Source organism: Balaenoptera musculus, chromosome 1 (genome assembly GCF_009873245.2).
Source record: "Balaenoptera musculus isolate JJ_BM4_2016_0621 chromosome 1, mBalMus1.pri.v3, whole genome shotgun sequence".
Taxonomy (NCBI): Eukaryota; Metazoa; Chordata; class Mammalia; order Artiodactyla; family Balaenopteridae; genus Balaenoptera; species Balaenoptera musculus.
In genome coordinates this window covers 22,682,446-22,709,377 of record NC_045785.1, presented here as the reverse complement: position 1 = coordinate 22,709,377, position 26,932 = coordinate 22,682,446, and the positions used below count along the sequence as shown (strand labels likewise).

The 26,932-nt window shown below is 36.4% G+C and overlaps 1 protein-coding gene across 29 annotated transcripts in view; it reads right to left on the bottom strand.

Moving 5' to 3' along the window:
- The window catches only part of EPB41 (erythrocyte membrane protein band 4.1), a 204,777-nt gene that overhangs the window by 97,843 nt on the left and 80,002 nt on the right, over positions 1-26,932 (bottom strand). For 27 of the 29 annotated variants that reach the window (XM_036846869.1, XM_036847385.1, XM_036848449.1 and 24 more), the window contains exons 2-7: positions 25,518-25,992; positions 21,142-21,354; positions 18,246-18,350; positions 10,893-10,935; positions 4,090-4,165; positions 2,020-2,238 (exon numbers count right to left, since the gene is read on the bottom strand). In XM_036846869.1, coding sequence (XP_036702764.1) covers positions 2,020-2,238; positions 4,090-4,165; positions 10,893-10,935; positions 18,246-18,350; positions 21,142-21,354; positions 25,518-25,992 — 1,131 coding nt within the window. The remainder of the gene's footprint in view (positions 1-2,019; positions 2,239-4,089; positions 4,166-10,892; positions 10,936-18,245; positions 18,351-21,141; positions 21,355-25,517; positions 25,993-26,932) is intronic. The other 2 variants (XM_036847646.1, XM_036847814.1) reach the window with 1 other exon arrangement.

Genomic DNA, 26,932 nt, shown 5'->3' with positions numbered 1-26,932 from the left:
AATGCTATAAAGGAGAATCAAGCATTGCATGAGATTTAGACTATAAAGTCCTCCCAAACCTGAAATTCTACTATGATCAAATAACCATTAAAATAATCATCAGATATTAAAGAATTAGTGTTAATTTTATTAGGTGTGATAGTTGTATTGTGTTCTTAAAGTCTGTATCCTGGTATATACTTAAGTTTTTATGGGTGAAATTATATGATTTGCTTTAAAATACTGTCGGGGAAAAATATGGAGGGGAATAAATGACTCAAGAAAGCTACAGGGGTAATAACTGTTGAAGCTGAGTGATAGATAAACTGGGACTCCTTAAAAAAAAAAAAAATCATCAGAGACAGAAGTTAGGTATCAATCATAATCTGATACCACTATTTTCTGCTGTTTTGCTCCACAGCAGCAGTAAAATATTTTCTTTTACCATTTTATTGATTGCTCAAAGATTACACTACCAGTAAAAATTATTTTTAAATTATTAGAAAAAAAGAACATTTCCCTACAATCCTGACATTTTAACAAATCAAATTATTTTAATTGATTGCTTCTTTCCACCACTTGCTTTTGTATATATATGTGTGTGTAATTATATATTTTATGTATATATATATATATAAATTTCTAGAATCATAATCAGAATATAAATAAGTATATTAAAAACATATTTAAGGACAATACAACATGCTTCAGTTACAATCATCAACTAGTTGAAAGTCATATATTAGTGGTCTTAGATATCAGAGCACTGTAATGTATACGCTCACACTTGAAAAGCAAACCTCGGCAGTTCTCTGTAGAAATAGTGTGACCTCAGGAGAGTAAGGTGATAGTTATAAGACTATTGCTATGTAGGTTGTAGAGTTTAAAGTCCTCATTATGGTTCTCATGACTGCGGGACCGGAACCTACAGGGGGAATAAGGCAACCAGAATTGGGGCTCCTTGAGTTCAAACTCTCTCATTTGAGGCATCTCAATCCATGCAATCCTATTGGAACCACTCTAAGGAAAATAAGATGGCTCAACGGCCAAATAGAATACCTGTTCCTACCATGAAAAGCCTACTAAGACCACTCTGGACTTCTCAGCAGTATGACCCTTTGGGGCATCCTAGCCTAACTCATGCTAACATAATTCAGGGTATCAACTCAAGGCCAGGATCAGACAGTCTCCTTAATATGCTAAGGCAGCTTGTAAAATTTAGCTATAACAAGTCACTCAAATAACAATGGGGTGTATGGTAGGAAGAAACACAAATTTTTCCGGGACTTTAATATTAGCTAACATTTATTGAATTTTTACTATGTAAGACGTTGTATTAAGTTTTTACACATATTACCTTTTCTAATCCTATGGATCACCCTATTTCCTCTGAGGTAATGATCTCTATCAGACATATAAGGAAACTGAGGCTCAGAGAGATTAAGTGAATTACCCAAGGTCACAGGCCAGGACCAAGCAGAGCCAAGAATTCAACCCTGCTCAGTCTGAACTTGTTCTTGATCACTGTGTTATACCTCCCAACATTAACAAATTATTTCCATGAAAAAAAAAATTAGTGAATTCAATAAAGACTTTTAAAAATACCTTCAGGGGTTTCATGGGCCCTCTGAAGGCTATCCATGTACATAAACCCCAAGTTAAGAACCTCTGCTCTAAAGATCTCAAGGCATCTAATACAGCATAATACATTTAAAATCTGGAAAAAAAAAAGGTAAGGCAATAATAATAATAGCTACCATTTATTGAGCACCTACTATGTGCCAGATACTGTGCTTAGTGCTTTACATATATTACCTCATTTAGTTTTCATCCAACAATGCAACACCTATTACTCTGATGAGAAAACTGAGGTTCAGGGGGTTTAAATGACTTTCCCAAATAAGTGGGAGGGAACTGAGCTCAAGCTGACTCTTTCTATGGCACCAGTTCCCACTAAGGCAAACACTGAATCAATCCCAGGTCAAGGGTTTAAACTTACTGTCAAAGTAAACACAGAACAAATCCTGGAGACATATTTACCTGTATGACTTATGCAGTTCCATGACCTTCTCTTCAAGTTCCTTGGTCTGATTTGGGGCCAGTTTAAAATCACTAACATAATCTGCACCATGGAGTTCTGGGTCATAGTCTCCCAGCTCAGACTGGATGGTATAAGAACCTAATAATGCTAAGGTTGCAAATGAACAGGGAAGACGTCCTGCAACTATGTCCTGCCGAAGTTGAAGACATAAATAATACCTACAGCCAAAGAGAAAAGATGTTACCATGTCAGCAACAAAAACAGTAACAAAATACAGAGAGAGAAAAAGGAAGAAAACAGGAGAGAGAGGTAGGGAGGGAGAAAGAAAAAGAATGATTAAGTAAATATGAGATAATATTAATAATTGTTCAGTGTAGGTAGAGGGTATATGGTTGTTCATTGTACTATTTCAATGTCAGATAGTAATAAAGGCTGCTTGGCCCCCAAACTGGGTCCTTTCTTTTCTATCACGTTGCTTTGCCAAATGCGTAGATACTGCCTTTCATATACAAAGATGACATTACTGATACATTTTCACTAGGATATGAACGTTCTTTGGTATGTTTTTCCTCCAAGATGGGCTTAAATTGCACGCAGCCTTCCACACACTATCATCTTGTAAGACTGATTCCACCTGTATGCTAAACTATAGGGAATTCAGATGGTGGTTGAAACAGTTAAGTCCAACAAACTGAGTGACCCTACATATGTCAGACACACCATATGGTATTCACACCCATGGCCCTGACCTCCTTAGCCCTTGTTCTGACTGGGTGAACCAGTTCAGACTCTTTTACCAAACAGGAAAGCTGGGAGGTATGATTAAATTGAAAACTCCTATATTAATTAGAATCATATCTTTGATTTGACCATAATTAGATGCTGAACAACATATGCACCAGCAACCATTTTTGCTATCTATGATTAGTCACTACATACATCTTTTTTAAAAAGTCAGAGCAATGCCAATCAAATCATAAGAATCTTAAACTCCTCTAAAATGTAGGTAATTAGTACAGAATTTTAGAGATTTGTTTTGTTGTATATATAGTAAACCTTAATGAAGAAAGATGAATAAGTAGCAACTCTAAGAGACAAATATTACCTGTGAAAAAGCAATAACCAAGACAATTTTTTCAGGCAGAGATATGGCATCTCAACGTCAAGAATGTACTAAGGATAACTGGACAAAGAATAATTTTTTCAAATGGCATAGACATTTCACAGTACTTAACAAGCAGACCTTTTAATAGTCTTAGACTATTCTTATTTGAGAGAGATGAAAACTGAAGCCTAGAGAGTGTATATTTGTCTGAAATCAGATAGTTGACAGCAAAATCAGAATTAGAAAGCAGTTTCTCAACAACCAACAATTCAATTGAACAAACATTTGCCAAATACCTACTATGTATAAGGCTCTATGCAAGATGCTATGGATATACATATGTAGAGTAGTATTCTTTACTATATACTGTTTTTCCTTTTTCCTTTTTTTGCTAATATTCAGTATTTATATAGAATCCAATAAAGGCCACTTTCTTAAAAAGGAATCAGTAAGCTATTTTTAAAGAGTACAAGATTTATTTCATAAATTAAGTGGGCTCAAAAATTACTGAGGAAGGTTCAGTTCACGTACCTAATCATACAATTTAAAAGGGGAATAGGAAGAAAAAATAATAACACTGAGACTTTAGCTTTTTTGATCCCTTAAGAAACAGCATGGTGGGAGAGGAATATTTAAAACAAACAAAAAAATGGCAGAGCTGTTTTGCCACTATATTTGTGTCTTGTCCTTTGGAGGATAGTATGGTTTATAGGTTCCCTGTCCACAGCATGGCAGAATACCCATGATAAGCAAGGTTAATTCCCTACCAATTTTCTCCAGGCGAGTCACAGATATTTGAGGCTTTTAGGATCACTTATTTGCAAGCCTGCCTTGAAGTGACCAGAAACTTTTTATCTTAGGTTTAATAGCTCAACATTTTTTTTCAATTCTGAATGGAGAAATTCCCAGAGCTTATGATAATGAGATTACTTATTACATATTTAACTATTAATAAATTATTTACCTTGTTATATCTTCTGTTAACTGTGCTGGGTCAGGTGGATAAAACTTTACATTAAATGTGAAATTCCAAGGGACACCTGTAAAAATAAACACAAAAGAATTTTATGCTTGTGCCTAAGTTTCTGGTTGTTAGAAATACCTAAAAATATTCAAAAAACTCTTTTTTTTCTTGAGGTGTCCTAATACTTTCATGCTTTGTGGATGAAATATTATTTTTATTTAAAAAAGAAAAAGAAGAAAGTTGTTTAGACACCATCTAAGAGTATCTCATTTTCTTACCCGACTTAATATAATAGCTTTGTTTATAAAACAATATAAGCAAAATAACATAAAGGAAACCATCCTATAGGTGAACATGTTTGTAGCAATGATTTTCAAAATGTGATCTATATACCACTCTGGGTCTTCAGAGGTCATTCAAAGTGATCCATGGATGTTTTCTTTTGGTGTTGGCATTATTTATTTGTGACATCTCTCAACATTATCTCAAATAAACAAAAGCATTCTTCCCATTAATATGGGTGAGATTAGGAGATTATTTTAGAAATAAGAAGGAAGAGGCAATATAGGTGGCTCTTAGAAACTATAGCTCTAATGAAAATATTTTAGGTATGAAAACTACAAGAATTCAATCTTAAGACTCATACAAGTGTTTCATATTTTTTATCTACAATGAAAATCAGAGATTGTGAGTAAAAGTTAAGTGGAGAATGCATTTCAATTTTTCCAGCTAAGTGCTACCCCTTCAAGGTTTTTCTAACATGACTGTTAGTTTCCCAAAGAGTAGGGCCTGGTCTCAGTCAGAAATAAGTATGATTGATTATGATGCTAAGAGCTACATTTTGTTCAGTACTTATTGCATGCCAGGTAAGCTAGCCCTCTTATATACAGGTAGGTGCTACTATTAGTTCATTTTATTTATGAAGAAACAGAGGCTTAAGAAAATACATAGCTAGTGAATCCAGGGTTCTCTTACTCCAAATCCCATGGTTTTAACCATTGGACTCTACTACCCTATAACAAACATCTGTGTTTCAAACATTGTTCTGTTTTGCATTCACAGCATTTCATCTCCAAATATCATTTTTATTGCTATTGGCTGGCAATGACCATATGCAAATTAAAATTTGAAATAGTTTGAATGTCTTAATGAATATTGCACTTTTAAGCATGCTAAAATATTTAATACAGGAGTCTCTTGGAAATGGTTGATATTTTCCTTCAAAATTTGAACTAAAAGGCAAATTCCAGACAATAAAACAAACTTGTCTCAAATCTACTCAATCCTAATGTTTACCATTAACTCACTTCTAATGTTTCACATCCCAAAAACTTTAAATGGAACTTAGAAAAGCAACCCATAATTGTTTCTCATAAAAAGGGTAAGGGGATGGGGAGGCAATATTTACAGTTCAAATACTGTAAAATACCATCTGTTGTTATTATTATGATATGTTAATAATCTAATCATTGTTAACTTATAATTCCCATATAGACATTAAAAAAAGGTGACTTCTATGCTACCTATAAAAAATGTATTGGCTAGAGGGCTTCCCTGGTGGCACAGTGGTTAAGAATCCACCTGCCAATGCAGGGGACACAGGTTCAAGCCCTGGTCCAGGAGGATCCCACATGCCGCGGAGCAACGAAGCCCGTGCGCCACAAATACTGAGCCTGTGCTCTAGAGCCCACGAGCCACAACTACTGAAGCCCACGCGCCTAGAGCCCATGCTCCACAACAAGAGAAGCCACCGCAATGAGAAGCTCGTGCACTGCAACGAAAAGTAGCCCCTGCTCACTGCAGCTAGAGAAAGCTCACGTGCAGCATGAAGACCCAACACAGCTATAAATAAATAAGTTTATTTTTAAAAATGTACTGACTAGAGCAAATCAATATGGGAAACAAGACAGCTAAAAGAATGTTCAATAAATGTGAATTCAGCATTTAAGAACTTTAAACAATAATTCAGTTATTTCATAACATATAAATGGCAATTTTTTAATAGTACAGGAAGACTAGCATTAAAGAAAGCAAATCAGCAATAGTTTACAAAGTGTGATTTTTTTTTCTCTTTGAGCTGATACAAAAAGCTTGATAACACCCACGATTGGTGGGGAAAATAAGCACTTTCTGTTGCTGATGTGAGTGTAAACTGGTACAACACTACGGAGAACAATTGAGAATATCTATCAAAACATAAAATGTATATACTCTTTCACCTAGCAATTCTATTTTCATAAATGTATCTAAACATACACTTAAACGTGGTCAAATGATACAGGTATAAGATATTGTTTGTAATAGCAAATGTCTGGAAACAACCTAAATGTATTTATTTGGCAAGAAAAGATACACCGCCACTATATACTGTTAAGTGAAAAAAAAAAATCAAGGCAAAGAACAGTGCATATAGAAAGCAACTGTGAAAGTTGGGGGTAGAAAAAAGTGGCTATTGTGAACGGTGCTGCTACGATGCAACTTACTATTAAATGGTTCAGAAAAAAGGTTGTGTGTGTGTGTGTGTGTGTGTGTGTTGTGTGTGTGTGTAGATAAAGAGAAAAGATAAAATAGTAAAATATTAACATCTGAGGAATCTGGGAGAAGGGTACCCAGGAATTCTTTGTACCATTCTTTCAACTTCTAAGTCTGAAATTGTGTCCAAACATTTTTAAAATTAATAATTGAAAAAAAATTCCTGCCTTCTGGGTACACAGGAAAACAGGAACTATCTCATACACTATTGGTGGGGATGTAAACTATTATAATCAATTTAAAGGAGAGCAATTTGGCTATACCTGGTAAAACTAAAAATAAACATACTCTATAATCTAGCAATTCCACTTTAAGCCTAAATCAGTGGGTTGGTTTTTTTTTTAATTAATTAATTTATTTTTGGCTGCGTTGGGTCTTCGTTGCTGTGCACGGGCTTTCTCTAGTTGCGGCAAGCAGGGGCTTCTCTTGTTGCAGAGCACAGGCTCTAGGCACCCGGGCTTCGGTAGTTGTGGCACTCGGTCTCAGTAGTTGTGGCTCACGGGCTCTAGAGCTGTGGCACACAGGCTTAATTGTTCCACGGCATGCAGAATATTCCTGGACCAGGGCTCGAACCCGTGTCCCCTGCATTGGCAGGCGGATTCTTAACCACTGCGCCATCAGGGAAGTCCTGGTGGGGTTTTTTAAACTGTGGATCATGATCCATTGTGAAATCAGGTTAATGGGTCAAAATCAGCATTTTTAAAAATGAAACAGAATACAAGAGAAAAAAGTCAGAGGAGGAATTCCCTGGCAGTCCAGTGGTTAGGACTTGGCACTTTCACTGCCAGGGCCCGGCTTCAGTCCCTGGTGGGGAAACTAGGATCCCACAAGCCGCACAGTGCAGCCAAAAATAAAAGAAAAAGAAAAGAAGAAAAGAAAAAATTCAGAGGATATCACTGTGAAATTTTCTTTTCAACTGAGATGAATTCCAAAATCATGTTTATAAGAAAAGCTAGTCATGGATGATTAACTGTTATATAATTCAATTTGTATGATGTTCAAAAAGGTAAAACAATATTTTTAGGTATACATTCATACATTAGGTAATTTTAAAAAAACATTAAAAAATACAATGGAATCATTAACACAAAATTCAGGACAGTGGTGACTTCTGCAGGGGAAGGAGAGGAGGATACATTTAGAAGGGGCATATCCTGGGTTATAGAATTTCTGAAACACAGTTTGTGTTATTTTATATATCAGTATTTTTCAGAAGGTATAAGTATTTCTTGCTTTTGCTCTGTACTATTCCAGAAGGAGGTGGAAGTTGCTAGCCTGACTCAGCCGGGGAGATCTCTCTTATTCAGAACCAAGGAAGTTAAACAAAGCTAAATATTAAGCTGGGAGAAGGGAGAGAGACTGATAAACCTTAGAAGAAGGTTCAAAGGGATTGTTAGGTCCAAGGGAAATTTCAAAAAAACAGGCGAAGCAATACTATCTATTGTACATGTGTATGGATATATGAAGGAAAAATATAAAAACATGGACTGAGTCACCTCAAATTCATGAAAACAGATTTCTACGGATAGGGAGAGAAGGGGATGGGACTAGGAGGAAAACGAAAGAGATAAACCTTACCTGTACTGTTCTATTTTAAATGTAAAAGTTAACACATGTTAATTCTGGGTGATGGGTACATGGGTATTTGTTATATTAGCCTCCATTCTTTTCTATATTTTTTGAAATATGGAAAAAATCTTGCTGGTGAATATCTATTACAAATTTAAGCATTCATAATTTTTTATTCTACTTCTAGCAATTTACTACAGATACATCTAAGTGTACATATACATATATATTCAATACATGTTTACTGCAACCCAAAATATCCATCAGTAAGGTTGGCTCTCTCTCTCTCTCTCTCACTCTCTCTCTCTCTCTATATATACAGTGCTACAACTTTATAATCATTAAAAAAAAATTTTAACAAATGAAATAAATTGATATATGTTAATATAAAGAGTATACAAATTATGTTAAAGATTGATATGTATATTAAATACATACAGAACATACATATTTATATTAAAATATATTTACAAAGTATATTATATATAAAATATAATGTATGCATTAAATACATATTTATATTAAAATGTATGTCTATATACACTCAGAACATCTCTGGACAGAACACAAGAAATTAGTTAAAGGACAGGGGAAGAAGGAAGATTTACCTTGTATTATATTCATCTGTATCTTTTAATTTTATACCTCATATTTATATCACCTATTTTAAAAATTTTAAAACTACGTATGACATAATACACAGAAAATACAATATATAACAATGTATAACATAATTGTATTTTTGAAAAGCAAAATTTATATATGCCTAGAAAAAATCCTACAGATCATACCAATTTAACAGTGATTATATCTGGAGGATAGGATTTACAGGTTTTTTACTTGCTTCATGATATATTTTCATAATGCTTAAATTTTTCACAATGGGTATATATTACTTGTATGATGAAAACTTTTTTTTTTTTTAACTCAAGGGTTTTTTTTTTAAATAAATTTATTTATTTTATTTATTTTTAATTTTGGCTCTGTTGGGTCCTCGCTGCTGTGCGCAGGCTTTCTCTAGTTGCGGCACATGGGCTTCTCATTGCAGTGGCTTCTCGTTGCGGAGCATGGGCTCTAGGTGCGCGGGCTTTAGTAGTTGCAGCACACGGGCTCAGCAGTTGTGGCTCGTGGACTCTAGAGTGCAGGCTCAGTAGTTGTGGCTCATGGGCTTAGTTGCTCCACAGCATGTGGGATCTTCCCAGACCAGGGCTCGAACCCGTGTCCCCTGCATTGGCAGGCAGCTTCTTAACCACTGCGCCACCAGGGAAGCCCGTGAAAACTATTTTTAAAAAACCCAAAATCTTTGCAATAGATAAATGTCAACCTTCTCTTTGGCTCAATGAAATATTTACATTTTGATGTTAAAGTTTGTGTTACAGACACGGTTTTTCTTTCCCATGTTGAAGGAAGAGGTTTTATTATTTTGTAAATTTTTTTAAAATGACACTTAGGTTATTTTTCTTAGCAAGAGTTTTTTTTTCTTTTTTTTTTCAATAGCCTGGAAGATAATCTACTAGATAGTCTTCTCCACTCATCATAAACTCTGTTTTAACTTTTCTTCCTAGAGTCTTCTTGTACAATCATTTATTCCTGAGTAATATTGAATATTAAAAGTATCTTCATTGAAAGGGGCTTGGAATCATGTTTTTTGTTGTCATGCCTCAAATATTCTGAATATTTTTTACTCTGACTTGCATTTTAAAACAAGATTTTATAGGCAGAGAGCAAATATGGAGAGTTGTCAGGCCAAAGTAGTATTTTGTTTCTCTATCTTAAGAAATATAAATAAATAGGGTCTAAAAGAAAACATTTCACCATAACAAAAGTCTTTTCTTTTAAGAAACAAATGAAAAATAAAACTTGTTTTCAGGTAATACAGTTAAAACTTACTAATCATGATGAATAACATCTATTGCAGTTCCTACAAGTTTCCTCAAAAATAAACTAAACTAAAAGGACATCTAGTCATAACTGGGGGGGTGGGGGTGGGGGCGGTGGGTAAAGTCTCTACCCTTTAGCCCATTGGGCCTGAGGCTACAAAATACTAATCTAGACTTTTTTCAACCTAGAAAAATCTATCCCAGGACACCAGTCTGAGCAGGGTGTTCAGCAGTAATATATGCCAGAGGGCTTGGAGGTAAGAGAAAGCCACAATGACAGAAGGGTCACTGGCAAGGAATTTCTTCTATTCTTTTTTTTCCTTCCACAGTTCCTTACATACTTCAATTTGGAAGAAGACGGTTGAAAAGGGACAAAAAAGAACTATAGAGAAGAAAACATGGAGAAGGTTAGAACTCAATAGTCCAGAACAATTTAAATGGAACAGGATCAGGCAGCAAACTCCCAATCGTAAGCTACTACAGTTTCAATCACTACCATTTTGAGAACTGACTCCCATATCCTTTTCTCTTCTATTCTTTGTTTGTTTCCACCTTCTGTTTCTCTCAATCATTCCTATCTTCCCCCACTTTGCCTAGTTGTAAAAAAAAATCATCAAGATCTGACCTACATCTCAATAGTGTCTACCCCTGCCGTATCTTTCTATTATGGAATCTCCACCTTCCAAAGGAAGGCTTTATCTTAATTTCAAAGCCATCTGCCATAGTCAGAATTCTAAAGTGACTCACAGACAGAAAAAGGTTGGAAATCCTCTGACCTACTAAAAAAAAGAAAGAGCTAGAAAAAGGGTTATATTCACTTACCACGAACCTGCTTTTTTATTTCTTTGGCAGAATCCAGCCATGTCTGTAAAAAGAAGAAAAGGCATTCACACAGAGCTCCAAAATACATAAACCACAGAGTACCAGAAGCAGGATTACTGACCATCTCCAATAGTGTCTCCAGGTCAACCTACATTTCCAATATTTTTTGCATTAGTTTCACATAGCACACTAATTTTGAACAGAGAAACAGGGAGCCAGACAGTTGGGCTTGAATCCTAGCTCTACTACTTCCTAGGTGAGTGACTTTAAGCATCTTTGTACTTCAGTTTCCTCTTCTATTAGAGGAAATAAAATGAGATATTAGCAGTAGGGCCTATCTCAGAGTTATTGTGAAGATTAAAAGTTAATATATGTAAAGCTCTTAGTAAACAAGAAATGCTAAATAAGCACTTGCTATTTTTATTATTCTGTAAAGACAAATAGAGATCTATAACCAGGATTATTGATCTATAACCTAGATCTTATTTTTCCCTCCAACTCTGACCTCCAGTCTCATTCAAGTTTTCTATGTCAGCACAGCACCTGGTACATGGTTCATGCTCAGTTAATGTTTACTGAATGAATAACTATTTTGTTTTTCCTGACTACTCTTGCCCACACTAATTTCTCCCTTCACCATTCTCCAACCCCACTTAAAATCTGCACACCACAAGGGCAAGGTTCCTCAACCCATAGTGGACCATGCAAAACTAATGGCACTTAAAAAGAGCCTCACCATTAACATCTTTCATAGGCTCCTTGAGAAATGTTTAAAGACAAAAATTTCTAAATTGAATTGTCTAAAAGATTTTTATTGACATAAGACATATACAGAAAAGTACATAAAACATATGTATAGATCAATAAATTATCAAAGTGAACATATAAGTATAACATTACCAGCACCCCAGGAGCCCCTTTCATGCCTACTCCCAATCCCCCCACCCCATTCCCCCTTCCAAAACGTTTAGAATTGAATTTTAGTCGTACTTAGAAAAGAAGAGTAAGGGGGGATTACTCCTCACCCTGTACCAACAAGGGCAAAGTCCAAGATGACCATCCCATTTGCCCTACCCAAGGAGTGGGCTTGAACACCACAATCTTACATTTGATTATGTATTACACTAACCGTTATATAAAGATAGTCACCACAACAGATAATAAGCAAAGAGTGAAGACGAGTTTCCTTTTCTCTCCCCTACCCCTGCAATTAACACAGATGATTAAGAAATATATGTTTTTAAAAATACCACTTAATATAAAATTATTCTAAAGTATAAAAACTAAGTACATACTTGTTTAAGTCCCGTCAGAAAGGGCAGGGGGTAACCTGGGTGTTTCTCCTTCCTCTCTCATTAAGACTAAAGAACTTTAAGCTGTTATAGGTCCAAAGGCAAAAGAAGACTTTAAAAGCGCCAACTGATAAGTTTTGTGGAACCTCTGAGAACCTTGCAATCCAGAACTCTTAACAAAGACTACTTTCTACCACTGTGGAATGAACATTTCCCCTACAGAGTGAGGTGACTCCATATTTTCCCTATTTTTAAGAGAAATCTCCCAAAGTAGACTGAAGCTGCCAAGTTTCTTACAGAGATTCCATGAGCCATTCTATGACTCTAAGGCTAGAATTCCCATCAATCTGACATAGAGAGGGCAAATCCAGATTTGTGCCAATCACATGGGACTCCAAGGTATAAGGTACCTTATAGAACAAAGTATTATTTCTTCAGTATCTAGACCTCCGAATCAAAATCAAAATCAAAAAGTGTGTACAAGACAATAAAAAATCAGTGTGCATAACAATAGGTACTTTATGCTCAATTTAAATTATTCAATTCAGAGCATTTTATTTAGCCAACAAGTATTTAGGAATGCCTCCACGTGCTAGGCACCAAAGTTACAAAAAAGGATTTAAAAATAGTGCTTGTCCTCAAGGAGCTGTCAGTCTAATGGAAGAGCTGAGTAGTGAACAATTTGTCTTTTCTTAGAGGCAGTTAGGAAATGTTTCTCAAAAGAATGTTTTGGGGGGAAAAAAAGGTAAAAAAAAAAGAATGTTTGGGAGATCTAATTTAGGGTTGAAGAACAAATAAGAGTTAGCCAGGCAAAAAAAGAAGTGGAAGTAATTAGAAAGGCACAGGGTATATAAAGAGAACATGATACATCTGAGTTGCTGAATGTAGTTCATCAAAGCTGGAGCACAGAAGTGAAGAGGAGAGATGTAAAATGAAAAAGAACAGTAAGGGCCAGATCATAGAGGCCATAGTATTCCATGCTAAGAGACTTGGACTTCATCAAGTTACAGGCAAGGGAGAATCACTGAAGGATTTAAAATAAGAGTGACACAAATTTGAGGTAGACAGGGAGACCAAATAAGAAGCTGTTGTTGAGAATGATAATAGTCAGGATTTGTGACTGAGTAAATAGGGTGGGCTGATGATGAGAGGTGGTAAAGTATAGTAGTAAACAAAAATTCCTAAGTTGCTGGCTTGGGCAACTGGGTAGATGTGGTACTATTCACTGAAACAGAAAATGTAGGAAAAGGAATAAATTTTCATGAAGAAGAAAAAAATAGCAAAAAACTGAAAACAGGGCTTCCCTGGTGGCACAGTGGTTGAGAATCTGTCTGCCAATGCAGGGGACACGGGTTCGAGCCCTGGTCTGGGAAGATCCCACATGCCGCGGAGCAACTGGACCCGTGAGCCACAACTACTGAGCCTGCGCGTCTGGAGCCTGTGCTCCGCAACAAGAGAGGCCGCGATAGTGAGAGGCCCGCGCACCGCAATGAAGAGTGGCCCCCGCTTGCCGCAACTAGAGAAAGCCCTCACACAGAAACGAAGACCCAACACAGCCATAAATAAATAAATAAATAAATTAAAAAAAAAAAACTGAAAACAACCCAAATGTCCATCAACCATAGAATAAATAAATTATGGTATATTTATATAGATACACGTTCAAGGTATCTTTGGAAATCCAAGTGGAATATTTCAGTAGATAGCTGGATAAGCAGGTCTGGCACTCAGAAGAGTGATTTGAACCAGAGATATAAATTTGGGCACTTTCCCCATATAGGTGGCAAATGAAGCCATGAAAGTAGATAAAAATCACCCAGGGAGCATATAATAGAGTTAAAAGAAAGAAACTAAAGATAAACCTTGGGGAACATTTACAGTTAAGGGATGAAGAGAGGATAAAGAGCTGAGAAGTAAACTGAGAAGAAGTGACCAAGTGGTAGGAGGAAAACAGGAGAGACTGGTATCACAGAATCCAAAGGAATAGAACAGTTCAAGGATGGATAGGCAAGCTCATCAATGCTGCAAAATGGACAAGGAACATGAAGATGAAAAATTGTCAGATTTATCTTGGCAAGGGCAGTTCAGCAGAGTGGTAAGAGCAGAAATCAAAATGCAGTGAGTTATACCAAGTGCTCGTGAGAATGTGGCACAGCTGGAACTCTTAGTGCTGGTGGGAGTGTGAACTGGTAACACCACTTTGGAAAACTGATAGTGTCTACTAAAGCTGAACATATATGTGTCATCCACAACCCAGCAATTCCACTTCTAGGAATCCAACAGAAATGAATATGACAAGATATGCACTAAAAGACATGTATGAGAATGTTCCCAGGAGCAGCATTCATAAAAGCAGCAAACTGTAAACAAGCCAAATGTCCATCAACAGTAGAATGCATAAATAAAGTGTGGTATAGTCAAACAATGAACTATTATACAGCAGCAAGAATGGATGAACTACTGCTACTCGCCACAACACGGATGAAACTCAAAAACATGATATTGAACAAAACAAAAGAAGCCAGACCTAAGAGCACAAACTGTATGGTTTCACTTATGTAAAGTTTAAAAACAGGCAAAACTAATTGATGGTGATAGATGTTAGGAAGACATCTGTTACTTTTGACAGAGTCTGAGGTAGGAGTACTGATTGTTAGGGGCTAGCGGTAGTGACTGGAAGGGGAAACAAAGTGGGATTCTGGAATCCTCCAGAAAAAAATCCTTGATTCATTCATAAATAACTTATTCCAAGCAGGAATAAAATCTAGGAAGCAACTATTGGGTTGGCCAAAATGTTCATTTTCTTTTTTCCGTAAGATGGCTCTAGAAGCACTTAGTTGTCTTCAACTTCATTTGAAACAATTTTGTTAGATTATATGTGACAGCTGTCATATCAGCGTGCATTTTAAAAAAGACTTATCAAAATTGGTGAATTTTTAATATTGAAAATGGAAGGAAAAAAGCAACATTTTTGGCATATTATGCTTTATTATTTCAAGAAAGGTAAAAATGCAACTGAAACGCAAAAAAAGATTTGTGCAGTGTATGGAGAAGGTGCTGTGACTGACCGAATGTGTCAAAAGTAGTTTGCGAAGTTTCATGCTAGAGATTTCTTGCTGGACGATGCTCCATGGTCTGGTAGACCAGTTGAAGTTGATAGCGATCATATTGAGATATTAACTGAGAACAATCAACGTTATACCACGAGGGAGACAGCTGACATACTCAAAATATTCAAATCAAGCATTGAAAATCATTTGCACCAGCTTGGTTATGTTAATCACTTTGATGTTTGGGTTCCACATAAGTTAAGCAAAAAAAACCCTCTTGACCGTATTTCCACATGCAATTCTCTACTTAAATGTAATGAAAACGTTCTGTTTTTAAAACAAATTGTGATGGGCGATGAAAAGTGGACACTGTACAATAATATGGAACAGAAGAGATCGTGGAGCAAGCGAAATGAACCACCACCAACCACACCAAAGGCCGGTCTTCACCCAAAGAAGGGGATGTTGTGTATATGGCGGGACTGGAAGGGAGTCCTCTATTATGAGCTCCTTCCGGAAAACCAAACAATTAATTCCAACAAGTACTGCTCCCAATTAGACCAACTGAAAGCAGCACTCGACAAAAAGCATCCAGAATTAGTCAACAGAAAATGCATAATCTTACATCAGGATAATGCAAGACCGCATGTTTCTTTGATGACCAGGCAAAAACTGTTACAGCTTGGCTGGGAAGTTCTGATTCATCCACCATATTCACCAGACATTGCATCTTCAGATTTCCATTTATTTAGGTCTTTACAAAATTCTCTTAGTGGAAAAAATTTCAATTCCCTGGAAGACTATAAAAAGCACCTGGAACAGTTCTTTGCTCAAAAAGATTAAAAGTTTTGGGGGACTTCCCCGGTGGCACAGTGGTTAAGAATCCGCCTGCCAATGCAGGGGACAGGGGTTCGAGCCCTGGTCCAGGAAGATCCCACGTGCTGTGGAGCAGCTAAGCCCGTGAGCCACAACTACTGAGCCTGTGCTCTAGAGCCTGCGAGCTGCAACTACTGAGCCCACGTGCTGCAACTACTGAAGCCTGCACACCTAGAGCCTGTGCTCTGCAACAAGAGAAGCCACCACAATGAGAGGCCTGCGCACCACAACAAAGAGTAGCCCCCGCTCTCAGTGACTAGAGGAAACCCACGTGCAGCAGTGAAGACCCAATGCAGCCAAAAAATTAAATAAATGAATAAATAAATAAAATTTTTTTAAAAAGATGTATCACTGTGAATCTCAGAACACTAAAGAAAGGTAGAAAGAAAGAGAGAAAAAGAAGAGAAGGGAGGGAGGGAGGGAGGGAGGGAGGAAGGGAAGGAAGGAGGGTAAAAGATTCTACTAGCCTAATTCTACACAGGGCAAGAGAGAGGGGAGATCATACAAAGCATCACAAATCAGAATGGCTTTGACCTTCTCAATAGCCAACATTAAAAGCTAGAAGACAATGGAGCAATGCCTTCAAAATTATGAAGGCAAATAATTTCAAGCCTAAAATTCTATACCCAACCAAACTAACAACCAAATACGACAGTACAATAAAGACATTTTCAGACATGTAACGTCTCAAAAAGATTACATCCCATATGTAATTTCTCAGAAGGAGTGCTCTATCAAATACAAGGAAATGCTAAGATAAAGGGGAAACAAGAGAAACATCACAGGAGAGAAGTACAACAAATCCCCAGGATTAAGGTGATGGGAAATACCTGGGTCAACTATATACAAGACAGAGAGAGCAACTCATCCAGACTGGAGAAGTATGACTCAAAGAGATAGCATATTGAAGAAGGACTGTCACCACCACGATGGCTTTTGCTACTATACTGTCCCTTTAACCTGACAACGCTAAGGAAGTCTTCTCCAAATTCATTTTTGTACAGGATTTACTTGGGCCATGTGCAAATGAAGTTCCTGCTTTCCCTTCTGTGTTCTACTTCCTGGATCTGCTAAAGACCTTCATTTTAACCCAAAGGAAAACTCTGCTTTGACCTATTTCCAAGAGCTAGAAGTTAGCCATGATGAATTTAGAAGCAGAAAATATAGAACAGCCCATTACCCCAACCATATCCTGTAAGAACCTGGCCCATCAGACCTGCCAGATGCCCCAAATATGATAAGCCCTATGTTTCCCAGGATTCACTTGTCCACTGGCTTCCCCAGAAGGGGTTCTTATAAACAATCAGAGAAGTTGAAACTAGATTATGATTCAGAAACATCAACTTTTTTTCCCAGAAATATTTTATCTAAGGGGGACAATAAAGCCTTTTTTTACACAGCCAGATTTGTTGTTTGCTGTACAATCAAATTCAGCTTTTATATTGGGCACTTTTAACATCACTTTATACAGAAATATATCAATGAATATAAATAAAGCAATTTAATATTTTCTCATTAAAAAATAAATAGGATAGTGAAAACTACTATAAGGAAATAAAACTTGCTGATAGGATAGAGTATGGATGACACCAACAATGGCAAAAAGTTTTCAATGCAACTGGAAGGTTTTGTACCAATGTGAGCACTGGAAGCTCAACTGCAAGATGAAAGAATTTCCTCTGCTGAAAGCCTTTAGATGAGCCAGCTCCCAGCAATTTAAGCATACTTGGTTCATAGAAAAATTATAACAGTTACATTAAACAAGTAGGTACTGGTACTCAGTGACTTCATTTATATGCCAAATTCAACTATTCTCAAATATTCTAACATAAACCTGAGTGGGGTACACACACACAATATAAAAACATGCGATTTTGTCTCACTGAGCTTGTATAACATAAAATCCTTTTCAGAGTATTTTCCTCGATTCATGGGAGAACTTTCTAACTCACAGCTGCAGAAAGTTTTTCACTGTAGTATTAGAGGTATTGTTTTATTTTTTAATTACGTTCAATCTTTCCTTACTAAGTACACTGTATCTTGGAGAGGCAGGAATAAATACATTCTTAACAACAGTAAATGAATTAAAACAATTTTGGGGGGTCAGTTTCTTATCTTACAAGCAGTCTTCTCACCTTAGAGGTTGCATTATCCCAAATGGCTAGACCAAAGTAGTCTTCTTCCAAAAGATTGAGGTGTTCACATACTCGTTTAAGTAAATCTTGTCCCTTAGCATGTTTCTGCAAAGATACACATACTTTAGTTGAGGTTTCCTCTTATTCTTGCATTTATCACGAAATAACATAAAATGTCACTTTCCAATTTTCTCTTTTATCCTTGGTTACTAACACTTTCAGATGGCTGCACAGTGCAAGTAGAACAAAGTGAGTAACAAAAATCCTGTTTCTTAATTTGTCAGTTTAAATATGCAACACATTTATAGTTGCTTGGAAATGCTGCTACAATTCAAAGCAAAATTCCATCAAGCATCCCCCACCTCCATCCTAAACATTACATTCTTTATTTTTGGTGTATTTCCTGAAGCCTGCTATGGGTCGCTGTCAGTCAGCATGAGCACCTGACTTAACTGAATCAGCTGTCGACACTGACAATTAACAGTGACTATGGAAATCATTAGACTCTCTATCATTCCCAGACGAAATGTCCCAAGACAATGAGCTATGTCTCAACTCCCTGCAATCTCTTTCAGAAAAATGCATAAAGTATTAACTTTTAGATACCCTCCAGACATTACCCGTTGCAGTGGCTCTTACAGTGGTGCTACAAATCGTTTCTTAATGTTTCTCTACCCAGAAAATCAAACCATTACCAATTTGGGGTACTTGTATTCCTGTTTATAGGGAGGAAATGCCATAACTTAGGGACTGAGATTTAGAGTGAAAAAGTCCCTGCTTTTTCATTTACTAGCTAAACAACCTGAGTCAATTTCTGAACATTAGCTTTCTCATCTGTAAAGTGATAAGAATATGTATACCTGTCCTACCTAACTACTGGAATTGTTGAAAAAAATTAAACATGCTGGACTTCCCTGGTGGCACAGTGGTTAAGGATCCACCTGCCAATGCAGGGGACACGGGTTTGAGCCCTGGTCCAGGGAGATCCCACATGCCGTGGAGCAACTAAGCCCGCGAGCCACAACTACTGAGCCTGCACCCCACAACTACTGAAGCCCGCGCGCCTAGAGCCCATGCTGCGCAACAAGAGAAGGTGCGGCTATGAGAAGCCTGCACACTGCAACGAAAATAGCCCCCGCTCGCTGCAACTAGAGAAAGCCCGCGTGCAGCAATGAAGACCCAACGCAGCCAAAAATAAATAAATAAATTTATTTTAAAAAATAATAATAATAAAAACTTTTTTAAATAATAAAAAAAATTAAACATGCTAATGTCTTCTGACAAATACATTTTTTAAAACTTCCAAAAAATTAGAAATCTTTTTTTGGCACTTGCACATGACATGTCCTTCTCTCAATGAGCTGAGCTATTTTTAATGACTATTAGTAATTCACATAGATGTTAATTCATTTTTAGACTTATCCCATCTATATTATATCATTTTCTTCATTTTCTCCCTTCTATGTTTTCACTCTATATGACAGAGATGATTAGGGAATTCTTCACATACAGGTCCCTACTCCCTTATTTATAATTCCAAAATTCAGAAGTTCTAAAAAGTAAAAGGTTGGGCTTGTTTATTTTGTTTTTGTTCAAAGCTCATCTGAAAGCAAATTCTGACCTGAACTGTTATGGGCTATTTTTTTGTCTTTATTTATCCAACTTAGAGTGAATCTTCATATATTTTACCATAGAAATAATGTGTTTGATAACGTACCTACTGCTACACACTCTGCTGGGAATATTATGAAATTTGCAGAATATGTACTTGTTGCTTTTCTAAAACCCCAAATATTCTGAATTCTAAAACCCAAAATATTCTGAATTCTGAAACACATCTGCCCCCAAATGTTTCAGATGTAAGGGACCCATATCTAGATTTTGGTCTGAATGGGAAGAATGAGTGTGGAATAGCTTTCCTCATCTCTAGACTAGCTAGAGGCGAGAAGCAGAAAGAGCAGACCCTAGGTCTTCTCCAGTTACCAGGTGTAGTAACTATTTTAAAAATGCAACAGTGTATTTTTCTTGATTACTCTTTCAAAACTTGGAGAGGGAATTCCTATTAGTAAATACAGTGTAATATTTTAGACTACTTATTTGTATTTTGATATATTTGCATATAAATAATTCAATTTCAAAATAATTTTTTACACACCTAAGATAGAAGCATATGTGAATTATATGTTTTATCAAAAGGCTATTATTAGTAATAATCACAACAATTGCTTTTTATCAAGCATATCATAATTGACAATTACTGCTCTAGTTAAAAAAAATAGCTGATAGATTTTTAAGGACTTTTAACTTGTCTTGAAGAAGCAAAAGAATAACTGAAACAACTCTGACATTTTTATTCAATCTTGATTCAATTATTTATTCTTTCTGGAAATAATAGAGAATTTTAATAAATGGGATTACTTGATTTAAGTTTTTTATATCCTATCTCATGGAGCTAAAGAAATACATTAAATAAAGCTCACTAAGGTTTGGATCTGGGAGAACAGAAATGAACAGATAGTAATTTTTTTTTTTTTTGATAAATACAATTATGGGGACTCCTAGACCTAGAAATTGAGGCTATCCTGGGAAATCTAGTCATGGAAGAGCACTCTACAAATAACAAACCAATTTTTTTCTTAAACAAAATGATTTTGGATTATAAAAGTAACACATGCTCAATTCACAAGATTTGGCAGATATAGAAAAAACTGGAGAAGAAAATAAGACTCACTCATAATCCTTCCACACCTCCACCTCCAGAAAATCACTATTAACATTTCAGCCCATAGAAATATTCATTATACTGGGTCTTATCTCAGGCCATGGCACCACTTACCCAGCCCTACATGAAACAATTTGTAAGAGTTCTAACTACTTGAAATTGAAATGTGCTCACCTCCACAACACATTCATAAACTGTGTCATCCAACAAAGAAACCTTGCAATGCATGTTTCTGTGTCTTCTGATCGATTTCTGGGAAGCTTTTAATTCTCTTTCTGCTATTGATTCAGGACTTTCTTCTTTTACTTCTATTTTAGAGCAGTCTTCAAGTCCTCCTCCTTCCTCTGTCTGAAAATCGGGATCTTCTCTGTGTTCTTCCTGAGCAGGCTACATACCCATGACATCACCAAGTCAGTAACAAAGACATTTCACAAAACATGCCGCATACACGTTTGCCTATAATATTGCTACCAATAAAAACACTAACTGAAGAAGGAAAACTGTTAAAACAAATACCAGTGATATTAAGATTATTTTTCTGTAAGAGATATTATGATCTCCCAAAAGATCTACAGACTCTGCTATTCTCAAAACTTTATGATAGAAGGTAGAATCCCATCTTTCAAATCAATAAATGAAGGTTTCAGGTAAACCAGAGGACAGCAATCTGTTGTTCTCAGCACTATATTTTCTCCCTGACTATGCCATTGCCTATTATTAAAACCTATTAAAACTGAAACATCGGGCTTCCCTGGTGGCGCAGCGGTTGGGGGTCTGCCTGCCAGTGCGGGGGACGCGGGTTCGAGCCCTGGTCCGGGAGGGTCCCGCATGCCGCGGAGCAACTAAGCCCGTGCGCCACAATTACTGAGCCTGCGCTCCGGAGCCCGTGCTCCGCAACAAGAGAAGACACGGCAATGAAGAGTGGCCCCCGCTCTCTGCAGCTAGGGAGAGCCCGCCTGCAGCGATAAAGACCCAGCGCAGCCAAAAATAAATAAAAATAAAAAAAAAATAAAAAAAAAAAATAAAAAAAAAAAACTGAAACATCTTTGCCCCATGCTCCTCAATTTTAGTGAGGTAGCCTTATGAATTGCAAAACGAGTTGTGATTTGTCATGTAGTCTAAATTTTATGAATGGGGAATTCCCTGGTGGTCCGGTGGTTAAGACTCCACGCTCTCACTGCCAAGGGCCCAGGTTCAGTCCCTGGTCTGGGAACTAAGATCCCAAAGGCCTCGAGGCGTGGCCCAAAAACAAACAAACAAACAAACAAAAAAAACCCCATAAAATTTTTTGAATGGCTAAGAGGGATTCTTGGGACCATTTCAGAGCATAAGGCAACATATGTATAGTAGGCTAACAACTGTAAATACCAATTAACTCATTTTTACCAGGTATCAACCATGATAAATTGCAAAGAAGATTCAAAGAAGCAAGAGACAGATTGAAATCTGGATCTCCTAGGGCAATCATTAACTCATCCCAAAGTAATACAGGTAAGTGAGACAACATTTTGGCATACACTTACTCACTTTCTTCACAATAAAATTGCTGAAAGTTTCTTAACTAAACCTCACTAATTCTTTTCTTTCAAAAAAAATACGTAGTTGACATTTAGGAAAAAGGATTTAATTATTTGGCTCCTGCTCCTCCTGCATTAGATATTGGAGGTGGTCTACAAGTCTCCTTCCCATCCTTCATGACCCTCTTAAATGTTACCTCTTCATTAAGGCCTTCACTGGCTATCCTCTCTGGCCTATCCCCACTCTACTAGTATTCTTCATGTTAGTACCCTGTTTATTGCCTTCATAACATTTATTACAATAAATAATTAATTTGTATTTACTACTTTTTTTGTCTCTTCCATTAGACTATAAAGTTACCAAGAGTAGGGATCATGTTTGTTCAATAATAATAATATTTAATAATAATCATGAGAATAATAACAAACATTTATATAGAAATTACAATGGGTCATTTACTGTTCTAAAAGCATTACTTACATGAACTCATTTAACCCTATGGGGAGGGTACTATTATTATCCCCCCTTGACAAATAAGAAACTGAGACCAGAGAAGTTAATTTGCCTAGGATCATACAGTCAGTAAGTTACATACCACTTTGACTCCAGAATTCATGATCTTAAACCTCTTTGCCATATTACAGTTTTTATTTACCAATGTATGTCCAGCTTAGGGCCTGGCACACACAGCAGGTTTTCAGTAAATTTGTTGAGTAAATAAATATTAAAAAATGACACATGGCTTCTAAAAAATCCAAGGTACCCTAGATGAAGGTTGGTGCAGTCCTACAATGCAAACTCACTTTTAAAAAATCTGGTATAGAAAAGGACCACTCAAATGAAATTCTACTATGAAATCAATGAATGAGATTTTAGTTAAATCTAAAATTAACTTTGTCATCTGTTTCAACTTCAGTACAAATGCTATGATCTTTAGACAAAACAGACTAGCCCTGATTCAAATGCTAACTAAAACAAGATATGGATTTTTGCATACATAAAGCAAAGGAGAAAAAAAGCAATTAAGAACCTCTTGAAAGTACCAGGTTTCCTGAAAGATAATGTAATTTAACTCTTTTGGTACTCCTAAAATTAAATTAAATTAATGACATTAAGATATGTAGCTTCTCTGCCTTTACTGTCCATGTTTATTAACTAAGTAATAATAACTAACATTTACTGAGTGCTTATAATATGTCAGGCAATGTCTTAAGAGCTTTACATGTTTATCTCTTTTAATCCTCATAATGGCCAAATAAGGTGAACATTATTATCCTCATTGTACAGAGGAGAAAACTGATAAAGCAAAAGTGTCACTTCTCTGCGCCTGAACCCTCTAGTCTGATTCCATAGCCTGCATTCTTAACTATTATACTATAAATAAAATTTTGTTTTCAACCTTGTTTCACTATAGCAAGTACACAATAACAACTTTATCCTAAACTTTACTCTTAGCACTTTTGATGTATAAGTAATCATTCTAGAAATACATATATTTTTTTAAGTCTAATGAAACTGTATAGCCCAAACCTGAGACCTATAATAGAAACATATAGGACTTACATTTTTTACAATGCAGATAATGCCCACATGCTTCAGAAAAAAAAAGACTTTGAAAATAACTCTTAATTTGTAGTTCAATAGGCCTGAAAATAAATGGGATTCCTAGAAAATAGTTTGAGTTACAGTACTAATATTTTCTCATGATTTTTGGACAGATGACCAAATTCACAACTCATATTTAGTTTACACTGTGACACAATTAAGGCTCCACCCAACTACTGTATGTTACAAAGGTGATATAAAGAGCTAACTTTCCTCATCTATATCCTACACTCTGTGGGAATATGACCTAGTTGGAGAAAATGACAAAGATAAGGCAGACATGGTTCAAACTTATCACACACCTCTGGGTGGTCTGAATCTATCTCATGACTTTTATAAAGATATCCATAAAAGGACCATGTTTGCTGATAAATTACCCCATTTCTAATAATTCCACCAAAATAAACTCTAAACCACTTCACTTTCTTTCCATCCCCCCGCCTCATTAAAAATCCTGGACTTTTTGCATTATAATAGCAAAATGTAAACTCATTTGATACATTTCTTTTCTTTCATTTTCTTTTCTTTGATTTATGCAGTATAAGTATCTTTTTAAAAATCAAGTTACCATATGACCCAGCAATCCCACTACTGGGCATATACCCTGAGAAAACCATAATTCAAAAAGAGTCATGTACCACAATGTTCATTGCAGCTCTATTTACAATAGCCAGGACATGGAAGCAACCTAAGTGTCCATCGACAGATGAATGGATAAAGAAGATGTGGCACATATATACAATGGAATATTACTCAGCCATAAAAAGAAACGAAATTGAGTTATTTGTAGTGAGGTGGATGGACCTAGAGTCTGTCATACAGAGTGAAGTCAGTCAGAAAGAGAAAAACAAATACAGTATGCTAACACATATATATGGAATCTAAGGGAAAAAAAAAAAAGGTCATGAAGAACCTAGTGGCAAGACGGGAACAAAGACACAGACCTACTAGAGAATGGACTTGAGGATATGGGGAGGGGGAAGGGTAAGCTGGGACAAAGTGAGAGAGTGGCTGGACATATATACACTACCAAATGTAAAATAGATAGCTAGTGGGAAGCAACCGCATAGCACAGGGAGATCAGCTCGGTGCTTTGTGACCACCTAGAGGGGTGGGATAGGGAGGGTGGGAGGGAGGGAGATGCAAGAGGGAAGAGATATGGGAACATATGTATATGTATAACTGATTCACTTTGTTATAAAGCAGAAACTAACACACCATTGTAAAGCAATTATACTGCAATAAAGATGTTTAAAAAAAAAAATCAAGTTACCATTGACTACATGAATTTCTTTAGAGCAGAAACTCCAAAGCATCATGTTACTTATTACTAACAACTGGCTAGTAAGAAATAAAACCAAATGTTCTTAAATGAAAAGTAAAGTGTATAACCTCCCTTCACCTCCCACACATTCGCACACCCTTACCTGTGTTTCTGCACTGCTTAATGAATGAAGATCCAAGGATGGGTCTGTTTTGAGCTCAGGCTCAGGAGCTGCAATTGGGGCCTTTAAAATGATCTCTTCGTCAAGACTGGCTCCAAATTCTATCTCTTTATGACCTTCACCTTTCTCTTTCGCTGACTCTTCTTCTTTGCCTTCTTCCTCAGAGACCTGAGATTTAGGCCTTTTGAGAAATGAGGAGAACAGCCGTGACAGGCCCCTGTTTTCTGATGTCCGCTCCTTGTTCTTGGTCAAATCTTCATGTGTTGGAGTGTCTCCATTAGATGTTTTCAGCTTCTGCTCACACTGATTATCTCCCTCGGCTGCTGCTTGAGAAGCCTCTTCCAGCTGAGTTTCCTGTTGACCCGAGTTTGTGGCTCCCTCACCCTCTTCTTTCTGTTGTTGCTGCTGTGGATTTTCAGCCTCAGCCACTAAACTCTTCTCTGTTGTCATGACGTTGCTATTAAAAAGAAGATGGAAAAGGGGAGCTCTTAGAAGTAAAACACATTACTGAAGGCAAAACCCTCACTTGGGTCAAGTGTACCAGAATTAATATTTTTAGGTATTTAATCACCAATAGACAGTACTCCAGTCCATTAAACATAAGACTTTCCATTAAAGCACAAAAATATCTTACCTATACATCCTGGATAAATTATTAATGCCTTGACTTGCTAAAGTTATGACATAGAGAAATTAGCTTAAAATAGTACCCTCTGAAGCCACCTTAGTGAAATGTATCATATTTTAAATTCAAAGCTCAGAACTGGACATAGCAAATACAGTTTTATCCTTCCTAAAAAAAAAAAGATGTTATTTATACACTGTCCTTTGAGGGTATCAATCTTCAGGTGCTGGATTTGCAGGAATTATATTCAAAAGTCTCTACACCCCAAGAGATAATGGGATTAAAAGGTTCCCCAACTCTTTATTATTCTTTTTCTTTATATTTCTCAGAATGCATAGACTTCATATTAAGAACAGAAATGTAGAATTCTGTTCATTTGTTATCAGACTTGACAACAGCAATGACAAGTATACAGTTAAAATAATCACAAAAGAATTCCTTAGGTTTTCGTGTTACAACAGTAAATTACAACCTCTTGCAGAAGAATACGACTTTAAGTTCTTTAAGACCTTTCTTCCTTCTGACAAATATGATTTTGAATGCTCAACATTTTTAAGAGTAGCAGTGAACTATTACAACAGAGGAAACTAGAGAAATAATAGAGAAAAAGAAACAAAATAGAGAAGAAAAATTTAGAAAGCAAATGTTGATTCAAGTATAAGAGAGGAGAAGGCAGGCTGTAGACCTCACATATTTCAAACTTGTTGGTTTCTAGCCTCTTGATCTCAAAAATCCCAGTATTATTAGTTAAGCCACATAATAATGCCAAAGA